Source organism: Podarcis melisellensis, assembly GCF_964234715.1.
Source record: "Podarcis melisellensis genome assembly, chromosome: 5".
In the NCBI taxonomy this organism is placed as follows: Eukaryota; Metazoa; Chordata; class Lepidosauria; order Squamata; family Lacertidae; genus Podarcis; species Podarcis melisellensis.
The window spans coordinates 45,341,068-45,368,833 of record NC_138537.1 but is presented as its reverse complement, the minus strand read 5'-3'; the positions used below and the strand labels follow the sequence as shown (position 1 = coordinate 45,368,833).

Below are 27,766 nucleotides of genomic sequence, written 5' to 3'. Positions count from 1 at the left end.
GCATTTACTTCCAGGTTTGCAGTGTTCAAAAACCGGAATGTTCGAAAACTGAAGTACCACTGTATTTGTACCAGTGTAAGTCTACACAGCAGGACCAGCAGCACTTAACAATGCTGATCAAGTGTGTGTTTTATGGGTTCTAGCTGCAGAATTTGTGTGGTGGCTATTGGGACTGCTTTTCCAACACCTGCATGGAGAAGGAGCAGTGTCTGAATCATTCCAAACTTTAAATGCACTATGTACCTCCTACAGTTTCATAAGTAGATAGATATTTGCTGATATTAAAAAATGGAGATGCAGACTTCCCAAATACTCTAAGACACAAAGTGGAACCACTCAAAGGCTGTTTGGCTTCCTCATACATGTCCGCTGTATGTTTGGACAAGCATGTTGCACCTTCACTTTTTACAAACACATTTTGAGCCTCCCTTACTAATACTTTATCATTTAAAAAAACAGATTCAGGATATGATGTTTGAAAATGCAATGGTACCAAAAAATGAGATGCTGGAGCAATACGAATTCAATCTGGACGTAGAAGAACAAGACAGACAGCAAGTGCATAGTGAAGCAGAAGTAGCAAGGGTAAGGTGAACTTGTGGGGAGAGATTGCTGCGGAAGAGAAACATTGGGGACAGAGTAAAGAACTAGAACACAGGAACACCAAATGCTGGCCGAAACTTTTAAAGTTACCTAAGGCAGGGGTGGGGAACCTCTTCTGGTTGATGGGCCAGATCCTTATCCCCCTGCCCTCAGAGAACCAAACTTGGCAGGTGGCCAGCTGTATCCACTCCACCACCAATCAGACAAAACCCCACACTGTAATCAGCACGCATTCTTATCTGCAGGCAGTTATCTTAACAGGACAAGCAGACTGACACAGGCAAACAACACACACAGCTCTTGCTGGCTAGGAGATCAGGCCAGGCAGGGGGCAGGGGGCAGGGTGGTGCAAACCAGCGCTTTCCTACTTAGTCCTCCTGTAGGTTTGCTTAGCACATTCTAATATATATATGATTTTCATGTAACCTAGTGGAATTTGTATCCTTTTCATTTGTTCTTCCTGTTATTAAAAAAAGGTAAAGAAGGATATAGAGATGGAAAATCTGGCCAACTGCTATTTACGTGAGATCATCAAACAAGAGTGTTGGGATACCATGTCGGTTAAAGGGCGTTCAGTTAAGGTAACATCTATTTACTTTTTCTTTCAGCTTGGTCCTGTTGTAATTAAAGTACTGAAGTAAAGTACTTAACAGAGCAATTCTATAGATGGCTACTTGAATTAAGGCCCTTTGCTTTCAATGATGCTTACTCCCACATAAGTGTACATGAAGGATACTGTCCCATGAGCCAGAAGATCTCGTGGACAAAACTCAATAAAATATTAATAATAAAAGAATGGCAGCAAAAACAATTGGAATATGCAGAAATGGCGAAAATCACCGGAAAAATAAGAAATCAAGATGGCAGTCTTTAATTTAGACTGGAAATCGTTTATTGAATATTTAAAAATTTATTGTCAACAGATACAATCATTAGCAGAATTAATGTAAAGACGTGCAGTGAGATAAAACCAATTTTGAATGTATGGGATAATTAATAATTAGGTGTAAATTAGGAGATGCAGTTAAGACATGAATTTAAGCAACTGCAGAAAGTGGGGGAGGGAGATCGAAATGGGGTATTGGAATTTGATGTAAAATGGGAAATGATAAGTAAAATTTATATAAAAAACAGAAATCAGAATAAACATAGTAGGAGCTAAAAAAAAAGAATAATAACAAATTTGAAAACTATGCTAATTAGGAGAGAACTAGACTCAGTTTTGGGCCCAAATGACATGACAAGCTATGATAACTCAGAAGCAAAAGCTACCAAACTCCTCTCCATACATGCTTTGGTTTGTTCCTGCTCATTCACATTGCACTAAATTGTAGTCTAGCAGGCTGTGCAAACACAGCCAAAATATTAGTTGCCTTGCATCATATTGACTTAAAAATTCATACGTGTTGTTGTTTTTTTCAGGCCAGAGATACTAATCATAGCTCAGACAGAACTGATCAAAGGGGAGATTTTTTAAGGATCTAGAGAACAGGGCAGCCTGGAAAAGCTCCAGGGCCTTGGTGAAAAATGAACTATGCAGTCTCTTAGTTTGTCTGGTCAAATTGTGGGAAGTCTCCCAGTCCCAACAGCCCATTGTTGTTGAATGAGAAAACCCCAGGTTCAATCCCTGCTATAGCCTAGGGAAGTATCCTGACAAACCTGGAGAGATGCTGCCAGAGTAGACAACACTGATAGGGGGACCAATGGTCTGACTCAGTATGATAACTTCCCATCTTCCTGTGTAAGGCTTCTCTATATTAGCAGGCTATGACTCTGAAATCTTAATTTTGTTACAATTGGCAGGAGCTGACGTTTGTATTGTTGGTGTAAATTTTCAAATGAATGGACAGAGATTGCACATGTCAGTGTTGAAAATTTTCTTGAAGTAACATGAAAGAATCTCACGCACACAGAATCTTTATTTCCCCCTTCTCCACCCAAAAGGCCTTCCACTCATCCTGCGAAGTTCAGAATTACCCAATGAAAGAACAGAGTCCGGAAGAACAGTACATGTTGGAGAGAGTTTGTTATTTAAAGAAGATTGAATCAATAGATCTAAAGGTAGAATCTCTTTACCGCTACCAAAAATAAATCTCCACCCACATGTTAAGATTATATAATAACCCTAATGTTCATGGCCATCCTCTTAGAGGTTTCCCATGCTGAATGAAGTGATATTGTTCATTATAAACCTTACACCTCATAATTTAGAATTTTGCTCTTAGAAATACTCCCTCATTAGCCCTATATCCTTAACCATGAATTTAAAACAATTGCATCTACTATGTGTCTGAGCAATAGAGACAGAAAACTCCTATGAACAGTACATATGAAACATAGCAATTCATGTTAAAATACTCGAACTTCTTGGAAACATATAACATGGAGTACAGAAGTCAGTATTCCCATGAGTTCAGGATAGTTGCCCTGAGATTACTGCTGCCCTGACTATTAAATAAACTACTTTTGTCAGAGTTTAGCTCCTTGAATTCCTGCCTTTTTCATTTGAGAGGTTTCCATTAAACTTTTAGGGCCAAAACAGATTTCATGTTACTCATTAATTGCACGAGTAGCATCTGTGGTGGTGGGGCCACTTTGGATCAAAACAGTGGGATGGAAGAGAGTAGGACCTTGGTCCTGATCAGAATCCCTCCCTCCCTCCACCGCTCCCCTGGCAGCTCCTTTGTGCATGAGAGCTTTCCTCCAAATTAAATATCAGTTGGGGCTGAGGGTATGCAGGTCAAAACTGTGGAACTGGGGCCAAAAGATTAAAATAAATCTCCTCCATCCTATAGCCCTAATTCAGATCAGGGTCCCCTGCAGCTCCCATTTACTTTCTGAAAATTTGTGCACAGTTGTTGAATGAGAAATGTCATTTCTGTTTGAGGCCAAAGGCGTAATGTATACTATTATTAAGGATTCACTGTTCATCTCCAGAATTCTTCTTCATTATGCCCTTCCTGTATTTCTGCTTTTCCCATCCCCAAACACGAAGAACTCTAAATTAGACAACTGAGGCTAGTAGCAAACACCTGTAATCTGAGGCACACTTCTAATGAAGTAAGCTTGTCAAATACTCCTGAGCTATGTAAACTAATCAGATTTCCACAAACATTGTTTCTTTATTCTATTATTGGCATCTTTTCTTTTTTCCGTGAGACTCAACCCATCCAAGCACTGACCAGACCCAGACATGCTTTGCTTCAAAATGTTTGCTTGCCATGTGCCTTCAGGCGATGCCCTGTTCATTTTGTTTTCAGGCGCTCACCTTGCATATATGTATATTTTAATCTGAAAAATTGTTTCATGCCAAATTCTCGGATATGTGTTCTGTAGGATCCATATGATTTTGGCACCATGTGTTCAATTGTTCTAAGCCGCTGTGTTGTTTTATACATATCTAGCTTCGAAGGCAAATCGTTGAATTTGAATCTCAACCTTCAGTCATTGAAGGGGAAAAGACAGAGGAAGGGGAGAAGCAGGAAGAAGAAAAAGTAGATGCTCTGGTGGGGAGCCTGAGTTCACTTTATGGTGGAAATACATCAACTTTATACCACCAGCTAGAAGTGCACACTCGAGAGGAGAAGATTAATCAAATTCTATTGCTACGGGTAACTTTTTCATAGGTGTTTGCTTATTATTTCATTAACTATATCTACTCAAAACTGCTCTTCAGTGTCCTCTGATGGGATAGGGGTTTTTGCTGTAAAACTGTTCATACTATCTGATTTCTTTGGAATTTTGATCCTTCATTTACTTGCTTTTTATACTCTCTTTTTTTATAAAAGGGAATGACAGAATGCAGGCCACATAAGCAACAAATGTGGCTGCCCCATTATCACAAATTTTGCTTGGAACCTGTTAATTGCTCGGAACATGCTAGAATCCAAATGATATTTTAAGTCAGTTAATAATATTGATTAAGGAGAGTCCATCTTTGATACAAGGACTGAAGAAGATTGTCTTCTAGCTATGTAGTTCTAGGATTCTATTCAAAGGATAGTATAGTATCCTTTGAAAATCAGTAAATATGAAATCCCTTGTCAGCTTAAAGTTATGTGGCATTTGAATGTGCTCTATCTATCTATCTATCTAATAACCCATCTTTTCTCCAGGGAGCTCAAGGTGCATACATGGTTCTCCTCCTCCCCATAATTAATCCCCACATCAACCCTTTGCAGTAGGATAGGCTGAGAGGCAGTGACAGGCCCAAGGTCACCCAGTGAGCTTCATGGCTGAGTGGAGTGAAGGCTCCTGCCAGATATTTACAGGCAGGAAGTTCCAAAGTGTAGGGGCTGCCTACAAGTGTACAACAAATATTATGTGGCACCTGTAACAGTGCTAGTTCCATAGACTGAAGCGGTTGAGTGGGCATGCTGTTAGGAAATAATTTTATTACCACATTTGTTCCAGAGTATAAAACAAAGCTGACATTCTTTGTTGAAACAACTTCTGTTGGAATTATGTAAGATTTTGAGCTTCACAAAGCTCTTCTTTAAGCAGAATGAGGAAACTGAAACGATGCTTTTGAGTGTGTATTACAGTGGTACCTCTAGTTACAAACACTTCTGGTTACAAACGCTTCAAGTTCTGAGCTCTGCTAACCCGGAAGTAGCTGCTCCCGGAAGTAGCTGTCATTGTAGGGACTAGTCTACAGGTTTCATTATGTGGTTTAGAATTTTACCACATACCTTTTGCAGTATTGCTGCCATCTTCTTACCTGTTATTTCAGAACATCATTTACAATGTGAAGAGTCATTTCAATAAGGAGTTTGATGCTGTCATCCGAATGAAAGACCTAGAAATTGCACGTGTTCAAGAAAGAAACGTTAGAATCGCAGAGATCCTGATGCAGTTGGAGCTCCAAGAAGAAATTTGGGTGCCAGTTCTTTCCGAGAAAGAGAAGCCAGATCAAGCACTGATCATTCTGGACTCGGAGGTCGAGTATATAAAATTCAGATCTTTCTTGCCTTGAACACTAAAAGTGCACCAGTAACCTGAGGAGCTGCATCCTTTCAAAGAGGATTGAACAGATCTGGTGACATTTGTCATGGCATATACTTCGGCCCTAGTATTCCCGGGCAGGCACTTGCTTGAGTGCAGGGGTGGGGAACAGGGTCCAGATGCAGGCTGGATCCTGAGCTTCCTCAGCAGGCTGCTTGGACAGATGGGTGGGGCTGCCCAATTGGCTACTCAGTGTGTAGTCAATCCCAACAGGGCTTGAGGTTCTGTTTCAACATTGTGACCTTGAAGATGTACCCCTTACTGTAGAATGTGGATATTTTAGGGAATAGACTCTACAAGGCCATGAGAGAGTCCAGTATTGTTGTCAAGCAGGGATGCTAAGAAAATGACTGGTATTTAGCAGGTAGGGCGGGGACTGTGAATTCTCAGACAGCCTACTTGCTGAAAAAGCTGAATCTGAACGTTTTGTCTTCACAGATCAAAGTGGAAAAGTACTTGACCCCATTGCAGAAAGCAAAAGAAAAAATTATGTCTAGAGTTCACTATAAACGACGTCTTGCTGCTCAGGTAGTTTGGTGACAACAGGGCTTTATTTTCTACACTTTTCACTTCTCTCATCTCATACTCCATTTCTACATCGTTACGTCTTACTTTGTTCTCGCTTTCAGGAGGACAATGCAAGAGAACGTGGCCTTATGGACATGATGAATGGAGTCCTTGAAATAAAAAAGGAAGATATTTTAAAGATGGTGAGTCCTGTTTTTATCGATTTGTAGCTAAAGCAAGACTTCACATGACAACAAATAAATATAGCATTAGTCTCATAAAGAGAGACCTCAAACACTTTTTCTAGGAAACTGATATCATTCAGCCCTGAAGCTAAGCAGTGCTTAGATAGGTGGCCACCATGGAACTAAACGTATATCATGCTGCCTTGGGTTCTATGACTGAAACAGGTGGGCCGTAATTGTAAGAAAGTAAACAATAAAAATAGATTGGAGAGGTAGTGACGACTCTATGGCTGGGCTTCCCCCCGTGGCATGATAGTGGATTAACTCCACTCAATATGCCCCAAGAACTCTCCACCTATGTCTTTGGTAATGAAATGTCACTTGTGTCCAGACTCAGACTCTGGGTGGGGAAAAAGCCCCTTTCACTTCAGGTAGCAGCAATAAGGCAAGTTTTTCCTATAACTGGATGCACAAGGCATCCCCAGTTGTCTTTCCGCCAAGTAATCAAAGTGTACCTAAGGGCAGAACAATAACCTCCATGGCATGCAACTAACAATAGATCAAGGACCCCAAATTTCACATTCCCATACTCATACAGGAAAACAGATATGTTGGTGTAACGTGTGAACTAAAACATGGTAGTCTTGATAACATTCAAAATGACTTTGAAGAGGCAAAATACTTCCACTTTTGATCACAAACCAACCAAAATTCCCTGTGACACCTGAACCTGGGAAACTGTGGTTCATTTAAACTATGGTGAGAACAAACCAGGATCCAAGTGAGGTTTCAAAACCTTGGTTTCCCCCCTCAAATTCTAGTATAATCTAACCACAGGTCCCCGAGTTCACACTCGTGGGAGAGTGTTGTTAGTTTAAAATTAAAAGAAGCAGGTTTCAGTCTCCTTGAGGGTTCGGTATAGTGGAGAGGAACTGTGCAAACCTCAGGCCTACACAGCAGCAGTTCATTGATTATTTCCATCATGATATTGAGTGTCACCAGAAAGTAACATTCTGAATTTCAAGGTATACATCCTTTAAGCATTACAGTGGTACCTTGGGTTAAGTACTTAATTCGTTCCGGAGGTCCGTACTTAACCTGAAACTGTTCTTAACCTGAAGCACCACTTTAGCTAATGGGGCCTCCTGCTGCCACTGCGCCGCCGGCATGCGATTTCTGTTCTCATCCTGAAGCAAAGTTCTTAACCTGAAGCACTATTTCTGGGTTAGCGGAGTCTGTAACCTGAAGCGTATGTAACCTGAAGCGTATGTAACCTGAGGTACCACTGTATAATGTTAGTAAATATCCAGTGCTCTTTTTGAATCTCTCTCCCACTTTTATATATTCAGGAAATTCCAGCACCTGCTTTTACAGTAAAACAAGAAGCACTGTGGAATGAAGATGAGAGAAAAATATATAAAGAATATGAGAAGAAAGTTAAGGAACTGAATGAAGAGAGAGAGAAACACAGAAAGGTAAACAGAAATAAGATGAGAAGGAGGATTATCAAGGTTCTCAGCCTTTAAAAAGTATTTCTACCTACTTTAAGTAAATCCAATTCTGGTATGATTAGCTTGAAAGTTTCTATGACAAGGCAAAATGAAAATGTAAACCATAACTAGCTTTCCAAGAATTGGGTATTGTTATGTTGTTATAAACTATCTTATCAGGGGTTTTTTTACTCAAATTGTAATTGAACAGAGTGAATAATTAGTTATAATCACAACAGTATTAGATGAGCAAGAAAAATAACTATCTTTGCCTTGCATTTTTAGATTGAAAAAATCAAGTTGCTATTCATGGCCTGTTTTCACAACTGGACAGTTTACATTAAAATTAACTCACTGGAAGTGAACAAGTCTTAATGTAGTGAAGTTCTCAGTCAGCTGGGATGACCAAGAAACCTCGTATTGCTTGACTTAAATGTTTCAAAGGAACAATGTTGTGAAATAGGCCTAGAACTAAAGAAAATTGCAAACAAAATATACGGCATGGGATATCTTCAGGATATTGGTAAACTGGATAGAGAATACATTAATCACATCAGAAATGGGCATATTTAAGCCAAACTGTCGCTGCTGAAAATGCCTTTGAAAACTGGAAACAGTTGTCAGTTGGACCCATTGGCTACCTTTCTCCATCAGTCTGGGTTTTTTTTCCCTGGTTATCACCTTTTTGTTGGTTCATTATTTTTGTTCATTCCCTACCAGGGCTAATTACCTGCTAAATGACTAATAAGATAAGAGAGGATGCCATGTGTCTTCAGTGTTTCAAACCTGATTATAGCTGGGCTTGTTCTTACAAACATGAACATCTAGAATTTTACATGCTTTAAAAACAAAGTATCAGCTTTTAAAAGAAGCACAAACAAAAAGTTCATTAAGCCGCGATCTTACATATAATCTATATTCAAACACAGCACCTTTACCCCCCTTCCACCCCTTAGATTCTGGACACTGAATTGAGGAAACTTCAAAGTTCTATTCAGGAAACTACACAATCCTTTGATGAAATTGTGACAAGGCTCTTTGAGAAAAAAGTCAACTCAGAAATGGTTATATACCAGGTGAGCGTCTGCACGTATTCACCAGTGCTACTTCCTTACAAACTACAGTCTGACTGTTCCTTTTTGAAACCTTTTCCCAGGAAGAACTCAAAATAACTAACCTCCTTTACTCACTACTTTTGGATGAAGAGCTGAGCACAAGAGAAGCTGGGCTCCATCACTACCTTAATAAAAAGAGGAAGGAAAAGGTAAAAATAATGTTTGGAATTTGACAAAGTACCTGCTTCTTAATGGAATCTGCCCAACACTCTACAGTAATTCTTTCTAAAATCTCTCCTCTTACTGAATAAGCCACCAAATACATAGATACCCCTGGTATGTAAAAGGTAAGGTAAAGGGCCCCTGGACAGTTAAGTCCAGTCAAAGGCGACTGTGGGGCTGCGGCACTCATCTTGCTTCGGGCCAAGGGAGCCGGCGCTTGTCCACAGACAGCTTTGTGGGTCATTTGGCCAGCATGACTAAACCACTTCTGGCACAATGTAACACCATGATGGAAGCAGAGTGCACGGAAATGATGTTTACCTTCCTGCCACAGCGGTATCTATTTATTTACTTGCACTGGTGTGCTTTTGAACTACTAGGTTGGCAGAAGCTGGGACAGATCAACAGATGCTCACCCCGTTGCGCTGATTAGAACCGCTGACCTTCTGATCAGCAAGCGCAAGAGGCCCAGTGTTTTGGACCACAACACCACCTGTGTCCCTTTTTTTACCCCTGGTGCTGTGCATGTTATGCCCTCCTGCTATCTGTTGATGGCAATTTAGTATCTGTGTGAGCATAGAAACACTGTTAAAGAATGTATTGAGTTTCAAGGACGAGGGGCTAATTTTTCTGGGAACGGTTGTATGTACATTATTGCTCACTTGACTTTTTCTGTTCCAAAAGTAGTCAATCATATCTACTTTTTTTGGTGTAGGTAATATCTAATGAAGCAGTTAAGACATCCAGAGCAGAAGTGGACGCTCACAGAGAAGCCTATGACATCTTAGTTGTTGAAGACAAAGTAAGAACCTTAAAACCAGATCTCCAAACTGTTCAGCTGAAGCTGTAGGATTAAAACTCACAAACGCTGTTGAGATTATTTGGACTAAACTAATTTTACATTCAAGTAACCCAACTCAATTAAGTTGTTGATCACATGTATATGTTCCATTCCTATGCAGAAATGGTCTGCATAGGAATGGAACATTCTAAGGAGTACTAGTGTTTTGATACTAAACTGCCATTGTAGTCAGTAAATGGAAATAAATATGCCTAGATATTTGTGAAAAAAATCATGAGCTAAGACCTAAATAGCTAGAGATTGCATGGTCTTGACTGGTTTTCACTTGGTATTTCTTCTTATTCTCTCCACCATTCTTTCCATAAGACTCTGTTTATTTATAAAGCACCACCAGTGTATTTGACATTCTAAAATGTGTAAGAGGACAGCTCCCTATTGGTTTTTTAATTAAGCTTGCTGTTATAAAAATGAAATGTGAGGGCAATGTTGGCCTGAGATATATGAAATAAAGTGTTAAAATTATGCCTCTTCTCTACACTTTAACTGACTCATAAAGCTGGAGGTTGAGCTCAGGATTTGGGCACTGCTTCAGACTGATAGAAAGGTAAAGGTGAACAGTTAGCCTTGCTTTATGCCAGCCAGCACCTGGGCCTCAGGTTCCCCACATCTTGTTTATAGCGTATTGCAAAGCTGCCTTGGTGAATGTCTAGATTCTGTTAATAACACTATATATTCTACTAAAAAGTCAGCTTCTATACTCTGTAGCTCTATCAATGCAGGTTCTCAACTCCTTCAGTGTTTTCTATAGATCTTTCTCATGCAGGATGGTGCATACTAACACTGTTAAACTCAGTCCAGACTGACATAAGGTTGTGCTTTCCTCTTCACTGTTAGCTTATGGAACGTGGGTTTAGAAAGGAATTTTCAGATCTTCCCACTCATCATATTGATCAGCTATTCAAACTTTACAAACGTCGACCAAGGTAAGCTTTCGTGTTGATCCTAACCTTTTCCTGGAGCTCATTGTTTTTTTGTTACAGTACAAAGGAAAATACTTTTCCATGGGTGGCAGTGTTTTATTAGAAACAGTATAAATTGCTTTCAAAACCAGCAAATAGAACAGGATAGTAATGATGCCAGAACCTTATTATAAACGATCAGCTTACATTGTTCATTTGGCAAACAAATAGTTCTTGCCTGAACTGGCATCTTTTCCTTATTAAACTCAGTTCCATGTAGTTTTTCCCATATTATAGCTTGCTCAACTAGTAAGACTCAGCTTGAGAATCTATGAAGCTCAGTAGTGGCTAATCTGTGACTCTCTAATATTTTTGGGCTTCAACTCTTTCCAGTCTATGGACAGCATGGACAGTGGTTAGGGATTACCACTCCAGCAACTTGTTTTCAGTGGCGTATTATTGTGGTTTTGAATAACTCTAAGGACCTCCTTGACTTTCCCTTTCAACTTTCCTTTTATCACTCTCCTCATTTTGGGGAAGTTTCCTTTTTTGAAGTCAAAATGTGACTGTATGTATTGGACTTTCTTGGCCATTGTCCACTTTCATCTATGTTAAATATGATAGGACCACGGACACTGTTCCCAGTTAGTTCAACACATACATTTTACTTCAAGTCCTGGGTGCCATTTACAATTAAGTCACTAAGCCTCAAGCTATGAAGGTGAGCAGTCCATACTGCCATCCCATTGCTCCATGGAAAGGAATGTAGGCTCTACTGCTGGTCAATATGTGGAACTGTAAAAGCAAGCAAGTAAACAAGAAGGTAGCCAGTAATACCTACAAACTTTGCAAAAGAAATACAGCTAGAAACAAAGTGATCTTAATGACAAGCATCCTTATTCTGAATGCATAAGCAACCTGTAGCAGAATCCTTATTTGTCTGCTCTGTTCCATGGCGGAAGAGCTCTCAGGGCGAAGGTTCCAGCGGATTCTGCTAACCCCTATGGTGAACGGCCAGGCTCTGCAGAGGCTTTAAAGGCTGCTCTTGCCCATTTAATGAAGGGCATTGACGAAATGGATGAACCTGAAAACAAACCTGAGGGTCTTGACCTTCCCAACTGGGAACGTTTCTGTGAAGCTCGGCGAGCCAAGGTGGAAAGTGAACAGATGGTAGGGAAAGTTATTTGTACTGTGCTTTGAAAAATATTTTCATAGTTGAACAACATTCTGGTAATCTGATCTGAACTGAATGTTATACCAGGGGTCAGAGTTCCACAATACTCACCTGATAGGAAATGTATGGGCAGGCTCTAATGATCCCACAAGGCAAAAAACTCCCTTTTTATTCCTTTCTAGGCTTTGTATGCAGAGAATACATGCGCCAAGTCATCAGCTTCACAACATCCTAAACACTCCAATAACAGGGTTTATAACAGTGGTTTAGCATGCTATGCTCTCAAGCTATATTACAAACACACGCCACTTTTAGCCCACAGGCTCCCAAAGTAGTGAGCCGCATCACAGTACAACAAAGGGTACAATCACAAGGGGATGAGGATAAAAGAAAGCCTTCCCAAGCTCATGAGCACTCAGCAATCCTACATCCCACACACGAGAAACCTGAACAGATTACAAGAGATACTAAACATGTTTACCACAGTTAGAGGAATTAAATGATACTCTTACCTCTGAAAGCATCCTGAAGTATTAAATTTAAACCACCAAAAGGGTGCAAGCTGCTTGCAGTTCTGCTAAAGAAATTGGATTATAAATTCTGACTCTTGGCAAAGAAAAGGTTGAGTGGTAATGTGAACATGTTCTGCCACTCTGTTTGCTTAGGTGAAGCAAAAAGCACTGATACTTGCAGAAATGCAGACTTTCCTTCAGAAGAGGACTGAAGATGATGAGAGGCTACGGAATGACATTGAGCAAGTTTTTGCTGAGCTCAATCTGTAAGCTTGCTTTTTCCTTTTATGTTTACTGACATTGTGGTATTACAGCCTTAACAAAGGAAAGCTACACTGCAGTCAGTTCCACTGACTCCTATTGCTTAATCTGCTTTAAAAAATATTCTATGCTAAGGCTAACTATGTAACTAACGCCACACCTAACTTGGTCCTTAGAAGGGTTAATACTCATTTTTAGCTACTAAGGTTCATAAGGTGCTGTTATGATTAATTCCTCCTTTAAATTCATTTTCAGGCCCAGACTAACCAGTACGCTGAGTGCTTAGACTGCAATCTTACACCCATCTTGGAGTAAACACAGATATTTCTGAGTAGACATGTATAGGAATATACATTTGGAATATTGCTGGGAGTATTCCAAATACATTTGCCATAGTGTGATTTAGAACTATATATCAGTTACTGAAAAAGTTTTTTTCCTTTGCAATTGTAGGCTTCGAGAGCAGAAGATGACATTTCAGCTAGATTTGATGGTCCAGTTTCTTTTTAAGCAAGGACAAGTAGAACTAGAGGGCACCAATTTAATACCAGATTACAGAGATGCTATTCTTATCAGCAGGACCATAATTGAAGAGCTGAACAGCGTAATCCGGGTAACTGGTCTTGTTTCAGAACTGAGTTTGTACAGATTTGCACTGAAATTCTCAATGGTGTATGCTGCACCCATGTAGTGTAAATGATCTCTGTGCTTCCCACCTTGTAGCCATTAATAGGGTAAGCCTTAATAGTGGGCGAGTGACTCAAAAGTCAACACATTTAATAAATGCACAAAAAGGACCCTTCATTGGAATGTGGCTGCAGTTTTTGTTTTCTCTCATTACAGCTGGGATTTTAGAATTCCAGTCGATAAGTAAATAATAAAGCTATATATGGAGTTAATTTCCCTCCTACCCTGCACCCCCAGGCTCAAGGAGAAAGGAAAGTTGCCAGCATGGTGGAAAGCAAAGATTTTCGTAAAGGGATATTTCAGCTGGAATGGGAACATAAAAAAATGCGGATGCAAGTGGATGATCTGAACCAAAAGGCTCGAGATATTCAAAAGCTGAATGTTACCAAACATCATCAGATTGTAAGTTACCGCTCCACTGATTTTACTATAAATTGAACCAACTGTATGTTTCAGGAAAGTGATTTTTATTCAGTTGTTTATCATCTTTCATTAATTGGTGCATCTAAGAGTTCCACTCTATGTGAATGAAGTATGGTGTTACTCCAGTGACATCTTACCCCAGGAATGGTGTTTGTGACTAGTATTTTGTGCATGTTATTACTTCATAACTTTAGTATTGGCATGCTACCTAAGAACTGCTTTGCATGAGAAACTAAAAGATTTGGGCAGTACGCAAAGTCCTAACACACTATTGAAGAATACTTACACAAAGGGATCCAGTTTGCAATGGGCAGCAAGGTTTAATATCTGGGGCATCAACTCTGTTAGCTTGATTTCTCTCTGCTTTTAATCCCAGTTCTTAAATGCATTAAACTATGACAGCCGAGTGAATCATGAAGTCTCAATAATGGAAGGAACGCTCAATTTTCTAGATAAGGTAAGCTTCCTTTGGAAATATGTGTATGCAGTGTCTGCCTATTTGACACACCCACCTTTAACTCAAAAGTATACAACCACCCTCACCATCCTTAGTTTAGGCACTACTTCCTTCTGGGTTTTGGCTAATGCCATTATTAAATAAATCTAATTTGCTTCCTTCTCTATTCTTTTTTTCAGTGTACAATCACTACCACCAAAAAATCTGCCCTGTCTCCTGTTACTATGTGCAGAGCTAGGCATATGTCGTCCAATTGTAAAAGGATTTTCTCATGCTTTCTTCTCCAACTGCTGTATACACCTACACAGCTTTCTCGCTTCCAGTTTATTTGTGTGGTATCACTTTGTGTTGTACCAGTATTTTTTATTAATAAATATAAACAATTTCATCAAGATTTCAGAACAGCTTACAACAATTATATATACAATAAAACTTGTGTTTACACAGTTTTCTTCATCCCCAAACTATTAAAGAGCTGCAAACATTTCAACACTTCCATGGTAGCTAGCCCCACTGGCAACAGTAAGATTTGCTTAAGTAAGGGCATATAGGATAGGATGAATCATCTTCAGTACTGAACATACATATTTCAAAGTTAAGTCTGTTAAAATGAGTGGGACTTAAGTTTTTACACAAACACTTTAGAATCCTGATCTTCCATTTCTAAATGTTTTCACCCGCTTCCTCACCATCTTTTTATATTCCTGCTTTTCATGTAGAACTTTAATTTTTGTGTTAGTTTCATGCTATCAATATTGGGTGTGTGTTTTAATGATGATAGTATTATTGTTGCTGTTTTATGCAATTTACTTTGAGCTCTTATGTTAGCCACTTTGCCTGCAGCGGGGAAAGCTTGCAAAAAAATGTGTGCTAAATACCCAAATCTATTTTACCAAGGAAATAAAACTTGTTTTAGCAACTTTTCACTTAACAGTTCTCAAGCATCTTCTATGTTTGCTTATTTTTAAATGACCAGGTTCACAAGAAAAATGTACAACAATGTGAGACTGTCATGAAAGAGCTGGAGAAGCAAATTAGTGTGAAAGACGTAGCAAACCGAAAACTTAGCAAGGAATTACAAGAAATGCTTGTAATTGTGTCAGAAAGGCGGCACATTAATGAGGCTACTGGTGAGTCACATTTGAAGGATTACCAGGTTATTTGACGTCCTCTAACAAAGTTTAATCCACTGTTCATATCATTTTTCTCTCTCCTGAACTTCATCCTACAACACTCATACCAGTGTATATGTTATTAAAAGCATACAAATCAATCATAGAATGGTGGAAAAGTGACATGTGAATCAGGAGTGTGAGACAAGATCTTAAAGGCATCACTAATTGCTATGACACTGATAAACTGTGCCCCATTTTTTCCCAAGATTATTTTGGGTTATTTCTATGATGGGGTAATAGATTACACTACTCAATACAGCCAACTCTTGATATTCATCAGGATGCCAAGGAAATAAGTGTTTTATCAAATGCAAAACTGGAGCTAGTTCATGTTTCCATCAGCAGAATAAAAAACTGTTTCAATGTTGTTCCCACAATGCTCCCCTTTAAACATATGAAGAAAGCAAATCATATGGATAAGTTTGTCACTCTGCTGCACATTCTATATGACCAGACACATTCTATTTTATTTATTTTTTACAGACTCGGAGCTGCTTAATCAAAGGGTTACTAAAGAGCATTACGAGGACATTGTGCAGAGACAGCAGCTTGTGGATCTTGCAAAAGCACAGGCACAGGAGTTGTCAGTCCTTCAAGCTGAAGTGGAGAGACTGAGAATGAGAACATTCCCAGCTTTCTTTGATGTGCAAGAGTTTTAGCAAGGTGATTCGTCCGCAACTAGAAGCAATAAATTTCTCTTGTGTTAAATAAAAAGGTGTTTTTTTCCTAAGCACATTTAAGATAGCTTTAGATATTACATTGCAACTCGTTTTGATTCTCAAAAGACATATTATTCACTATGTATTTTACAATGGAATAAAAAAAGAAAAGAAATACTATATTATATTGTGCTTCTTGTGTGGTGGTGAAACCTTTGAGGCTTGCCAGGATTCAAAGACAGTTGTCTAAACTCTAAAGCACAATACAGGCACTGGGCCAAATGTTGTGCAGTGGGGATATGAACTTTAAATAAAGAAGTGTGAGAAAGAAAGTAGGACCGAGTGAAAACTTCAGCTAAGATGCAGGAAAAGCAGACTGCACCACCTGTAGAAAGGAAAGTAGATTGGCAAAATTATAGGAAAGGAGGAGCAGAGGGTTAGGAAGTTATAAACCACAACACGGCTACTGGACTTTTAAAATTGCAGCAATGTAAGTATGGCAGTTGTCTTCTATTCTAACAGCAGCTTTAAGACCTAAAGGGGCATTGAGAATCAAGAATAATGGGATGGGGGCTGAGTTTCACATACTGATTGAACTAATCGGGTACCTTTTGTAGCAGTCTTTTAATATTTAAAAGATTCAAGGATTCACAACAGTCCAGCAATGCAGCTCAAAAGCGAAATTTAAACTTTGAAAATATTTATCTTCTGATGTGTTAAGAATGAAATAGAAACACCCGTATCATGCATCTGTAAAGTCTTCTTCTGTTCTAATGTAATGTAACAGTTTATCATCTAATCCAAAATTGTCTATCAATTGAGTGAGACTTAATTTCCTGCTATCTGTAGACAAGGATGACTGTAGCTCATATAGCATTGCTTGGGAACTGCAGCGCCATTTTGATATTAGAGACCGCAACTCTGTTGGGTTATTCTGAAAGAGGAAAAGACAAAAAAGCTGAAGTTGTTTGGCAATATCCCAGTATTGATTTAACAAACAAGCATACATCACATTTGACAAGTTCTCTCCCTTTTCCAAATCTGCAATATTTGAAAACTTAAGTGCTGCACTCTCAACAATTCTAAAAAATAATAAATCAAAAGATTCTAGTGGAAAATTTGCCTAAAAGAATGGCATTTTAAAATTATGTTTTATCAATCTTTGGTATCTAGTTACTTTCCATATTGGACATTAGCCTTATTTTGCAGCATTTGCTTGAAGAACTACTTCCTATTTACACAGAACCATCAATGTACATAGAGAGCTTCACTTGTTCCATCAGCACAAGTACTTTTCACTGTGCAACTGAACCTCCCTTCCCATGCCCCTAAATCTCTTCTGGGTTCTCCCCCAACCCACTGGAGCAGATCTGGGGAAGGCACTTGAGGGTAGAGAAAGGGCGGGGGGAATTCTATTGCACAGAAGGAAATCCTTGGGCTAGCAGAAAAAATGCTATAGATACTATGCAGAACTGAATCACTGAAGGCAATTGACTTAAGTGTCCGTTGATTTCAATGAGTCTACTCCAAGTATGATTAACATTAAATTATCACCTTCATAATTTTACAGAGCTAAAATGAGATATAATTTTTATTCAGGATAAGTCACAAAGGAAGAAAGACAGCAGGAGAGACACAAGGACTTGCACATAAACTTGCACATAAACAAGACTTGCAGAGAAGTGCATTTTTTTTATATCAGCATCCTGTGTCTACAATAAGTCATTTCTATGGTTGATGATGGCTACACTGCAAAATGCCAGATGGGAGCAGCATTTGGGTTAATGTAGTACTTCGCTTAATTACAGTACTAGAATTAAAAGAGAACTAAGGAAATATTGGAACACACATTTCCTTGCAGTACTTGCTTATTTCTAAAAGCTCTCAATAGGGCCAAAACAAAATGAACATTTTCAATTAAATACATTTTCAAGAACATTTTAGCGTCTCACCTTTGATCTGTACATTTTGACGAGTTTAAGTCTTCGAAGAAATTCCTCCTTTTCCTGAATCTTCTTTGCTAACATTCTCTTTTCATCCAATAGTTCCCGTTGCCTGCAATTTGTTTCTGACCGAACTTCTGGAGAGCTTTGTATAGCTTCACTACATCCAGTATATTTCAATACACAGAGCTCTCTCTCTTGCAAAGCACTTTTCAAACACATGGTGACATCAGGAACTTTTTCTAAATGTTCACCCTCATTTTGTGACTTAGAACATGTCTCTCCTTTAGATAAAGCCCTTCCTTCACAAGGACTACCGTTGTTTTCATCATCTATTTTAAGACGCTTTGCAACAGTGAAAGCTGAATGAAAGGACCGTCTTGCTTTCTTCAATCGTTCTCTTAGAGTTGCACTCATTGGCTAAAGTAAATGTAATGGAGTAGTAAGAACGAAGGTTTTTTTTTGTTAATAACAATGGTATATAGAAACAAAAAACAAGCTACCTGCATGAACCGATTTTTGTTTTGTTTTATATATGCATGCATATACACATAACAGGCAAAAACAACAACACCCTAATGTTATCTATTATACCAAGCTTCTTCAAACTGCCCTCCAGATGTTTTTGAGACTACAATTCCCATCATCCCTGACCACTGGTCCTGCTAGCTGGGGATTATGGGAGTTGTAGGCAAAAAAAAAAAAATCTGGAGGACCGGGTTTGAGGAAGCCTGTATAATATATATCTTTCTTACTTGGGGCTTGGGGTCAAATTTTGTACCAAGATTTCTTTCTCTCATTTGCAGAAACCTCCAAAGATTCAGTGACATAACACCAGTTTAGGAGCAGGTAGGAGGGAGAGACATAATAAAAGCTACACACCTGTTTCCCTGAGCTGCTACTGCTGCTGCTCTGAGCAGATGTCTCGCAGTTCTTTGGAGTGGAGCATAGCAGTGTAGATTTGTTTAATACAGGCGTCTCCATTTTCAAAATGCACTCAGTTGCTGGGGATAGGAAAAAACCCTCAAAAGGCAAGTCTCATATGTACATTTAAGACACCGTTGTTTTTATTCCAGTCAGCCTACAATTTCTCAAAATTGGAAAAGCAGGGTTAACTCAGTTCGTGAGCAATTGGGATATGGTTTGATATTAAAACCTTCACCGGTGGCTATGCTTAAAAGACCTCCCCACCCCCCATGCAAGACTTCCTATGACCATCACATGGCATAAATTCAACAGGCAAAATATTCCATTTCATGAAGAAACAGATGGTACAAGGAACACACCTGTTGCATTTCTGCTAAATGTATTAACGGCATATTAATAATTGTTATTATTATTACTATTATTATTATGAAAGGACTCCCAGCCTCCTCAATGGCCGTTTGCCTTTGCTGGGCCGAGAGTGGTCTGACTACTGACTCCCAGAACTGACGCGAACCGTCCACTCGTCACTTGACAGCAAAACTGCCCACCGAAAACTCGCGTGCCGTCCTAGGCATCGGGGCCTCTCCGTTCCGCGCAGGCGCGCCTGGTGAGAAGGAGTGAATGAGTGGGTGAGGTGGGCCTCCTCGCGGATTCGAGCGGGTAGGAACTGGAACGCGGGCGGACAAGAAGCCCCGCCCCTTTGAGCAACGGTTATACTCCTCTGCCCCGCCCATGCGCAGACACACCAACTCCTTACCTCAGAGATGATAGCGTCAAGTCCGAGGAGCGGGCGAGAGGGAAACCCATCTGCTCAAAAACTCCCGCTCTGAGGGAAGCAGAGGAAGCAGTAGGCAAGGGCAAATCTCGTCTCGCGGTCTCCCGGCGCCTGCGCTCTCTTCTCAGAAAGGGGGCGGGCCGGTGTGGGGCGGAATCGCCGCCTTATATCGAGGGGAGCTGAGCAGGAAATTCCTTCCTGTACAGGCTTACTCGGAGGAAAGTCCTATAGGGTTCAGTAGGGCTTACTCCCAGGAAAGTGAATGTTAGGGTTTGCAGCGTTACGAAGAAAAACTCTCTTGATACCGGCCGGGCTTCCTTCTGAAGTAAACATGCGCGGGACGGCGTTGGAAGGAAATCACCTCAGAAATCAAATACGCCGTGTTGTTTTGTTTGGAACTCGCTGGATTTTCCACAGAAAATATGATTCAGGAATAAACAACGGGGGGGGGGCCGAGGGCGGGCTGCCAACGGTGTCGTTTGGATGCTGCGAAAAACTTGTATGCTTGACACACAATAAGCACCTGTCTTCTCCCACCCTCCAATGTTGGTTGGGTAAATTGTCCCTTTTGGAAACGTTATAAAACCACAATGTTTTTTTTTATGCAACAACAAAAGAGAGTAGGCACAAGGATGTATAAAGTCACTGATTCGCAGGGAGCAAATGAATAAGGAGGTGCTTGCTATTTGCACGTGCTTCTTCTGGGAACGATGCAGCTGTGATTTTGTCAAAAATAGCCGAACCCAAATTTCCTATCTTAAGGAATTGCCTAAGAGTCAGACTTGAAGGTGTTTACATTTATTATTATTATTATTAATATTAATTATTAATTATTTTGAACAAGGTAGAATAGGAAAAAAGGGCTTTAAAAACTGATGATAGCTGCTTTAGGAGACTATTTGCCTTAAAAGAGGTAAAAATAAAACTGGAACAACAGTTTTATTGTGCACTTAACTTTATTGCTTGTTCACTTAAAAAAAATATAGGCGCAAGATAATTTACCTTTTCTAGATACTTGTATGGTGCTAAATGAAGCTGAGCAGCAGTTCTGTGAATATTTACCTGAAACGTGGAATTATGTGAGATTTACTTCAGAGTAAACCAGTGTTAGAAACTGATACACGAAAGCTAGGAGCTAAATGGCACCTTAAATCTCTTTTTTATAACAACAATACAAAGCTGGAAATGAATGAACTGCATATAAAATCTTATATTTTTCACATGGTCTAGTCTTCATCTGAAGACTGCAACAAACAATCAAACAAACAAACAAACAAACAAACAAACACAAAGCCATACTTCCCCTGCCTGCCCCCCTGATATTCTTAGGAGGGTCCCTTCTCCAGTCTTCAGAGAATGACTGGAAGTGGGAAGGCAGAAAAGGGTCTTTCATTCATTCAGTGGCAGTTTTAATCTGAAATACTAGGAGCAGTACTGCTTCCAGAGGTCAGAAACTGCTTGCATTAATGAAATTCCCTGTCGCAAAAAGCGCCTAGAATAATGGGAGTTTCAAACACGAGTAAACAGCCTACAGTCAGGGATGGTCCTTCTTGAAATTGTTACTCAACATCAACATGAATGAGTCACTCTCCAACATCATGCCACTTTAATGGGACAGGAATTCATTACCAAACCTGTCTGTAACATGTTTATTGTGTTATATAAGCACCACCTTATTGATCAATTAAGCTTTCATTTCAACAGCAGGGTTCAAACATTGCACAATCCATTCTATATTCTGTGAAGAGCATTTATAATAGTAATTGTACTAATACTTGACGTATGTAGTGAACATGAGTTGGGGCAGGAGGTGGTCAAGTTGACCTCTCCAGTTGCTTCCCTAAGTCATTTGTCATTTTGCATAGTTCAGTTGAACCTATTACCAGGCAGGAAATCCAGAACCTTCCTGTAAAATCCTGATGATGCCATTGTTACTCATCCTACTTAGGAAATACGTCTCAGTTTGCATCTCAAGAGATTTTCTACATTATATTGTTGATGTAGCTGAAAGCCAAACAGTTATGATTTACCCTCACAGTCAAAGGACACTATGCAGTCATATTTCTATAGCCTGGAGCATTAAGGTGGAGAAGCTTATGCAGTTACCTGGTGCTGCAGAATTTCCTTAGCCGTTCCCATTCCAGTATGGGCTTATGGTATATGGTTGTGGTTTTGCTAGTTGAATAACACTTGCTATTTGAACATTTTCTTATTTGTAAATTGCTATGCAACCTGGGCCACAGTCATGAATATGCTGTAGCAAAGATCACTTTGATCAGTGGTCATTTCCTGTCCCACCCTTGGTTCTTAGCCATGTGGTGTGGGTGTGGGCCTCTCCTATTGTGGTGGCGAAGTGAAGGTGTAATCTACCTCTCCTTATGCTATCTTTGTACTTGCCAGCTTTTGTAAAACATATCAAGATGCTCTCTTTTCTTTTCTTTTAGGGGATATACTTTTTGCTTTATGCTTTTAGGGGATATACTTTTTGCTTTTTGCTTTTAGGGGATATACTTTTTGCACATGTACACACCTATCACAGCTAATGAAGAATGCTATTTTGCAAAATCCACTTGTCACCAACTTCTTATTCCTTGCTTTTACCCAGTTTTGAAGGTCCTTGCTGCTCTTCCTTCATTTTATTATTGTTGCTGCTTAACTTGCCACTGTATTTGCAGCTTAAGTTTTGGGCAATACTTCATATGACTGATGTCTAAGGAAAACTCATGGTTCTGAAACAAGAACTCATGGTTTTTTAATTAAATAAAAATACAATTAAAAAACATACACACATAGCACAGCACATGACAATGGCAGGCGGCAAAATAATTCAGTAGTTCGCCAAGACCCTCAGCAGTTTTCAAGTGGGTTCATAGAGTGAAAGGATTGGGAACCACTAATAAAGAGTCTTATTGTGCTTTAAAGACTAACCATTTTTAAAATACAGAATAAGCTTTAGTGGACAAGAGTCCAGCCACTCAGTACATGATTTCATAGAAAACTTTGCTTAATGGAATTGCTTTGCCCATAGGTAAAGGTAAAGGTACCCCTGCCCGTACGGGCCAGTCTTGACAGACTCTGGGGTTGTGCGCCCATCTCACTTAAGAGGCCAGGGGCCAGCGCTGTCCGGAGACACTTCCGGGTCACATGGCCAGTGTGACATCGCTGCTCTGGCGAGCCAGAGCTGCACACGGAAACGCCGTTTACCTACCCGCTGGTAAGCGGTCCCTATTTATCTACTTGCACCCGGAGGTGCTTTCGAACTGCTAGGTTGGCAGGCGCTGGGACCGAGCAGCGGGAGCGCACCCCGCAGCAGGGATTCGAACCGCCGACCTTTCGATCAGCAAGTCCTAGGTGCTGAGGCTTTAACCCACAGCGCCACCTGTGTCCCATACATATGCCCTTTTTCAAGTTTATGCCTGCAGTTTTTAAAAACTCCATCATTATGCAGCTGTACATTGAAGATTGCACAGCTCACATTGTTGCAACAATAGCACTGAGGCTTCCTTTGAACACTTTATTGTATGCACTTGCTTTTTATTACAGGGCTGGTACTAAATGCTACATGTCAGATCAAAGTAATGAAAGCCCGGATGCTATTTCAATGGGACTGTCTGGAGATTTTTATCTGACAATGCAAAGGGAAATGAATGAAGTGCAAAGTCCCCATTAATCTAGTTTGCTAGCAGATCATCTCAGAAGAAACTTGGGGTTGTATCCATTGCCTCCCCCAAAATTTTGCAGATGTAGACAGTGTTTAAAGCAGAATTATGAACGACTGCCCTGATTGCATTATGAACGCAAATCATTATGAATGCTCAATAAAAGGAATGTCAAGGGGGACTTGAGGATGTTTGTGTCATCACTAGTGACTGTTGTGAAATAATCACTGTTAATTTTGCATACTTTTTAAAATAAACTTTATTATTATTTTTAAAAACAATTGCCAAGCATAAAGTGTTGTCTTCCAGGACAAATGCATGTACAGGTGTCAAATCTTAGATAGAGTCATCCACATGGCATCAAAACAGACTTGGAAAATCTTTTACATTGCAGATTATTTTACATATATTTAATTGCATGTATTAAAGCTTTCATTTAATGGTCACAGGCTCTTACAGAGGGACGCAGCTATCCCTCTGACCAGTGCCACCTAATAAGAGATTGCATGGCTGTTCTTTTTTCTCTTTCATACTGAGGCAGGGCTTTGCACTCTTATAAAATCCTCTGTTGCAGTATACAACTAGGTCACAGCTGTGTTGGCAGGTTTTTACCAACACAATATGTGTGGCACAGTGGGAGGTTGAAAGCCTTAATTCCTAACCTCTCCTACCCAAGGAAGGCCACCTGTACCTTGGTGAAGTCTTATGCTTAATCTGCCAACCAGGCAAGGTGAGGTTCCCATTTCCAGCAGTTGCGCACAATCTGCTGGGTGGTTCCACCACAGCCCCCATTCCATGGAAATGGCTTACATCACCTTCCATGTGCCTCTATTTTTCCTTTTACTTTGTACCCATCCCTTGCCCAAGTTGTGAGCGTAGCAAACAGTGTAAATGTATTTGCAACCCCCTGGGTGCTACCCCAGGGAAGGGGAAATCATGTCCATCTTCAGACAGCTTTAAAAAACCATGTGGTGCATGTGATTCAGATTCTGTTCAGTTGAACCTCTGGTTACAAAGTTGGTTGGACAGTGTTCTCGGTGCTACCAGCATGAGTTTGACCAGACTGCAGGAGGACAGGAAGACTGGAGTGCCTGGAACAGGTGAGGCTGCAGGTCCCTTATTTTGGCTGCTGGTCCCTTATTTTCAAATCTGTGACAGCTATGCAATTAGCTGCAAAGATGGTAGATGGGGTGTTTGCTTCTCTTGCCCAGCAAACCCCCCCTTCCTGACAGCTTACCCTTACAATTCAGGTTAGTTATCTTCTTCTGAGTTTCTTTTCTCTGTAATAGAGAACATAGCCAGAGCTCTGAGGATTTATCATAAAGATTAGGAATAGGTTGCCTCTGGAGATTCACTCTTTACAAGAATAATTAGTTCATCTCAATCTAGCACCTCACAAAGCACTCAGCTTTGTGATGTTAAGCAAACTTCAAAAGGGGAAAACACTGTTGGCTAGTAAATTAAACAAATTCTTCTAGAACTTGGCCCAGGTTGTCCTTCACCAGCAAAACAGGGTATCTGCTACCTGCAGGTACAAGTTTAAAGACCATTGTAAGGCTGCCAGATTCCTAATGTCAAAGCAATAATTAGAACCCAGCGTCATGCAATTAAACCGTTCAGTAATGAAACTTGGCAGCCTTGGGCAATGCAACAATTTGAGTCTCAGATTTTAGGCGTTGAAACACGTGCTCAGCTTCTAAACACGAGACCAGTTAGTCCCCGTTGCACTTGGTGGCCAAACACACAACTGACATTGACGCATCATGTACCTGCAGTAGTGTTGCCGATCCTATAAAACAACCTTTGCTAATCTGGAGCCCGCCAGATGTTTCTAACTATAACTCTCATCAGTCCTCACCAGGACATGCTGTGGCTGATGGGAGTTGTAGTCCAAAACATCTGGAGGACACCAAGTTGATGAAGGGTGCAGTTAATATAGTTCCTACAAATTATGCTATGCAGTTCTATATTTAGAGATGGGAGTATCAGTTTGCTCAGTTGCCAGTTGAAATGTTACTTTTCTTTGGACTTTTCAATTGCTTAAACTTTTTGGTTAGGATAATTATTTGATTTGAAATGCCACGTAGCAGAGTTGTAGATTTGGCATTCCCAGTCCTCCCTTAGATGTATGTCTATATAGTATATTAGCGTTAACATGCGTTTGCCATTAGACACATAATTATTAAGTGTATTTTGCCATGCATAAATAATTGTGAGGAGATGATGACTGGAAGAACTTGGAAAAAAAATATAGGAACTTAGGCAAGATAGACATCTTTATAGCTGCTATTTGTCCAAGCCAGCTTAATTTGACATTTCCTATATCTTGAGCTTTAGAACTAATTCCATATATAGACCTTTATAATTCCTGTGTGCCAATTGCTTGTGGAAGGGTGAAGGATGAATTTGTTATGTCTATATTAGAAAAAAAGTATTGTTGATTTTGAGTAATTAATTTGCAAACCTGCAACTCTGTGGAATGCATTTAACTGATTGACAAGAGGAAGAAGAGCTTCCTTTGGATTTTGGATCATTACAAGTGTATCATCGGCAAACACGTTGATTTTATATTCTCTGCTTCTTATTGTGATTAAGAGTCCATTCTTAATTGGTTGGCTAGAACCCCTTTTGCTATTACAAATAGCAGGGGTGACAGGGGGCAACCCTGCCATGTGTCTATAAATGGGTCAATTTGAGGAGTATCAGAACTGTTGACTACTTTGATTGCATGGGATTTGTGAAACGTAACTTAAGTCTGGTATTATTTGCTCCTGGGCACTTCCTGTTATTGATTGATTGATTAGTGTGTGTAGGTACTATATTGATTGTAGTGATTCAGAGACATTTCCTTAAAACAGGGATGTCCAACCAGTAGATTGCGATCTACCGGTAGATCCCCGTCTGATCCTGGTAAATCGTGGGATCCTTATCTTGTACAAAAAGTTACAGGGGGAAAAAACTCTGTGCAATCCTCTCCACAAAAAGCTCAGTAACTCTGGGCGATCCACTCCACTCACGCTCCTCCTCCCTCCAATGATGACAATGGGTAGATCACTGCCAGTTTTTTTATACTGGGAGTAGATCAGTCTCTTGGGAGTTGGACATGCCTGCCTTAAAAGAAACATTGGGATGGGAGTTTAGTAATGATGACTGGAGAATAATTTGAGAGGGTGGAGCCTGACTGGCTTTAGGGGCTCCAGCAGAAAACTTCTTGTATCTGCTGACTACTGAAATCACTGTGTTAAGTCTGGTGTCAAGGTACTGAACCCAAACTTATTACAGGTACAGAAATGTCTCTGTGTGTACACAGAATGGGGGGGAGAACACCCTTTATTTTAACTTTCTTCATTGTTCTTACCTATCACCCCAATCTTGAAGTGGTGAGAGAATCCAGGGGTTCCAGCACTTACCCAGGGTTTGGTTGCCATGGAATGAAGGTCAGCAGAGATTGTGGTGGCTTTGGGCTATATGGTTTTGTTTGCACACATATACAACCCAAGTGTAAAATGGAAGGGCTCATAGGGTTAACATCCCAAAGTACAGTTTTGTACTTTTGTATCTTATTTTTACAAATATGTTCATTTTCATTGACACTTCCCCTTAATCTCTGCATGTCTGTGAACATAGGTTGGAGAACTCTATTATAAAATTGGGCTAAGCACAAATTTAAATGGAAGTCTGTGTTTTGGTTCTTATATTGTTTTGAAAAGTTCAAATTTCATAGATTCAGCTGTAAATGTGGATTGAATTGTATTTCTCATCCATCCCTACCAGGACAGCAAGCCCTGGGGAATTCAATGGAACTTACTTCTGAGTAGCTATGTATAGAATTACAATTTAAGAGACTGAAAAGGTAGGCTCAGGAGGTTTTTGGCTGCCACGTGAGAGGCAAGCACAAGGAAGTGAGTTTGTTGATGTTCTGCTTTCATGTCTCATCTTGCACTGAGCAGCGTTCACAAGCATCTGCCCATGTGAATTCACTGCTAATATTTTATGCTTCTGGAATGTACCTTTTCATAAAGGACTGCCATTGTTTCAAGTCTGCACTTGGCAGATATGCCCCAGGAAAAACAGGTGCAGTCATGGCAGGCAAGAGCCAGCAGGAGAAAATGCAAGCCCTTTAGAGGGGAATAATCACCCAAGAAATCACAGTAGTCAGCCACACACATACCAAATACAAAAGGCAAAAAGAAGATAGGTAACTTTCCTACAATCCCTCAGAGGCATCTGTCTGCATCTGAAGTTAAAAATTAATATAGTAAAAGTCTGCTTAACAATGCATTAATA

General features: G+C 40.0%; 2 protein-coding genes across 2 annotated transcripts in view; one reads left to right on the top strand and one right to left on the bottom strand.

Annotated features, from left to right (window-relative positions):
* The window catches only part of CFAP43 (cilia and flagella associated protein 43), a 50,574-nt gene extending 34,356 nt beyond the window's left edge, over positions 1-16,218 (top strand). The window contains exons 21-39 of the mRNA XM_081911982.1: positions 460-585; positions 1,080-1,184; positions 2,548-2,664; positions 4,008-4,214; positions 5,336-5,542; positions 6,046-6,135; positions 6,237-6,317; positions 7,649-7,774; positions 8,746-8,865; positions 8,946-9,053; positions 9,782-9,868; positions 10,763-10,851; positions 11,790-11,997; positions 12,667-12,779; positions 13,228-13,387; positions 13,699-13,863; positions 14,261-14,341; positions 15,318-15,471; positions 16,000-16,218. Coding sequence (XP_081768108.1) covers positions 460-585; positions 1,080-1,184; positions 2,548-2,664; positions 4,008-4,214; positions 5,336-5,542; positions 6,046-6,135; positions 6,237-6,317; positions 7,649-7,774; positions 8,746-8,865; positions 8,946-9,053; positions 9,782-9,868; positions 10,763-10,851; positions 11,790-11,997; positions 12,667-12,779; positions 13,228-13,387; positions 13,699-13,863; positions 14,261-14,341; positions 15,318-15,471; positions 16,000-16,175 — 2,520 coding nt within the window. The 3' untranslated portion in view covers positions 16,176-16,218. The remainder of the gene's footprint in view (positions 1-459; positions 586-1,079; positions 1,185-2,547; positions 2,665-4,007; positions 4,215-5,335; positions 5,543-6,045; positions 6,136-6,236; positions 6,318-7,648; positions 7,775-8,745; positions 8,866-8,945; positions 9,054-9,781; positions 9,869-10,762; positions 10,852-11,789; positions 11,998-12,666; positions 12,780-13,227; positions 13,388-13,698; positions 13,864-14,260; positions 14,342-15,317; positions 15,472-15,999) is intronic.
* A 562-nt stretch (positions 16,219-16,780) lies between these two features.
* SFR1 (SWI5 dependent homologous recombination repair protein 1) lies at positions 16,781-19,116 on the bottom strand. Its single transcript, XM_081912011.1, has 3 exons — positions 19,001-19,116; positions 18,128-18,538; positions 16,781-17,109 (listed from the first exon to the last, which is right to left on the bottom strand). Exons 1-3 carry the CDS (start codon positions 19,100-19,102, stop codon positions 16,918-16,920), a joined length of 705 nt encoding a protein of 234 aa, XP_081768137.1. The 5' UTR covers positions 19,103-19,116; the 3' UTR covers positions 16,781-16,917.
* Positions 19,117-27,766: the final 8,650 nt, after the last annotated feature.

What these genes read in the sequence shown, in the direction of transcription:
- SFR1 (XM_081912011.1), bottom strand. Translation starts at nt 19,102, where the DNA reads ATGGAGACGCCTGTATTAAACAAATCTACACTGCTATGCTCCACTCCA. An exon ending in GTAGCAGCTCAGGGAAACAG is followed by an intron (nt 18,539 to 19,000) that starts GTGTGTAGCTTT and finishes CATTTACTTTAG; the next exon opens with CCAATGAGTGCAACTCTAAG. An exon ending in TCAAAATGTACAGATCAAAG is followed by an intron (nt 17,110 to 18,127) that starts GTGAGACGCTAA and finishes TTCCTCTTTCAG; the next exon opens with AATAACCCAACAGAGTTGCG.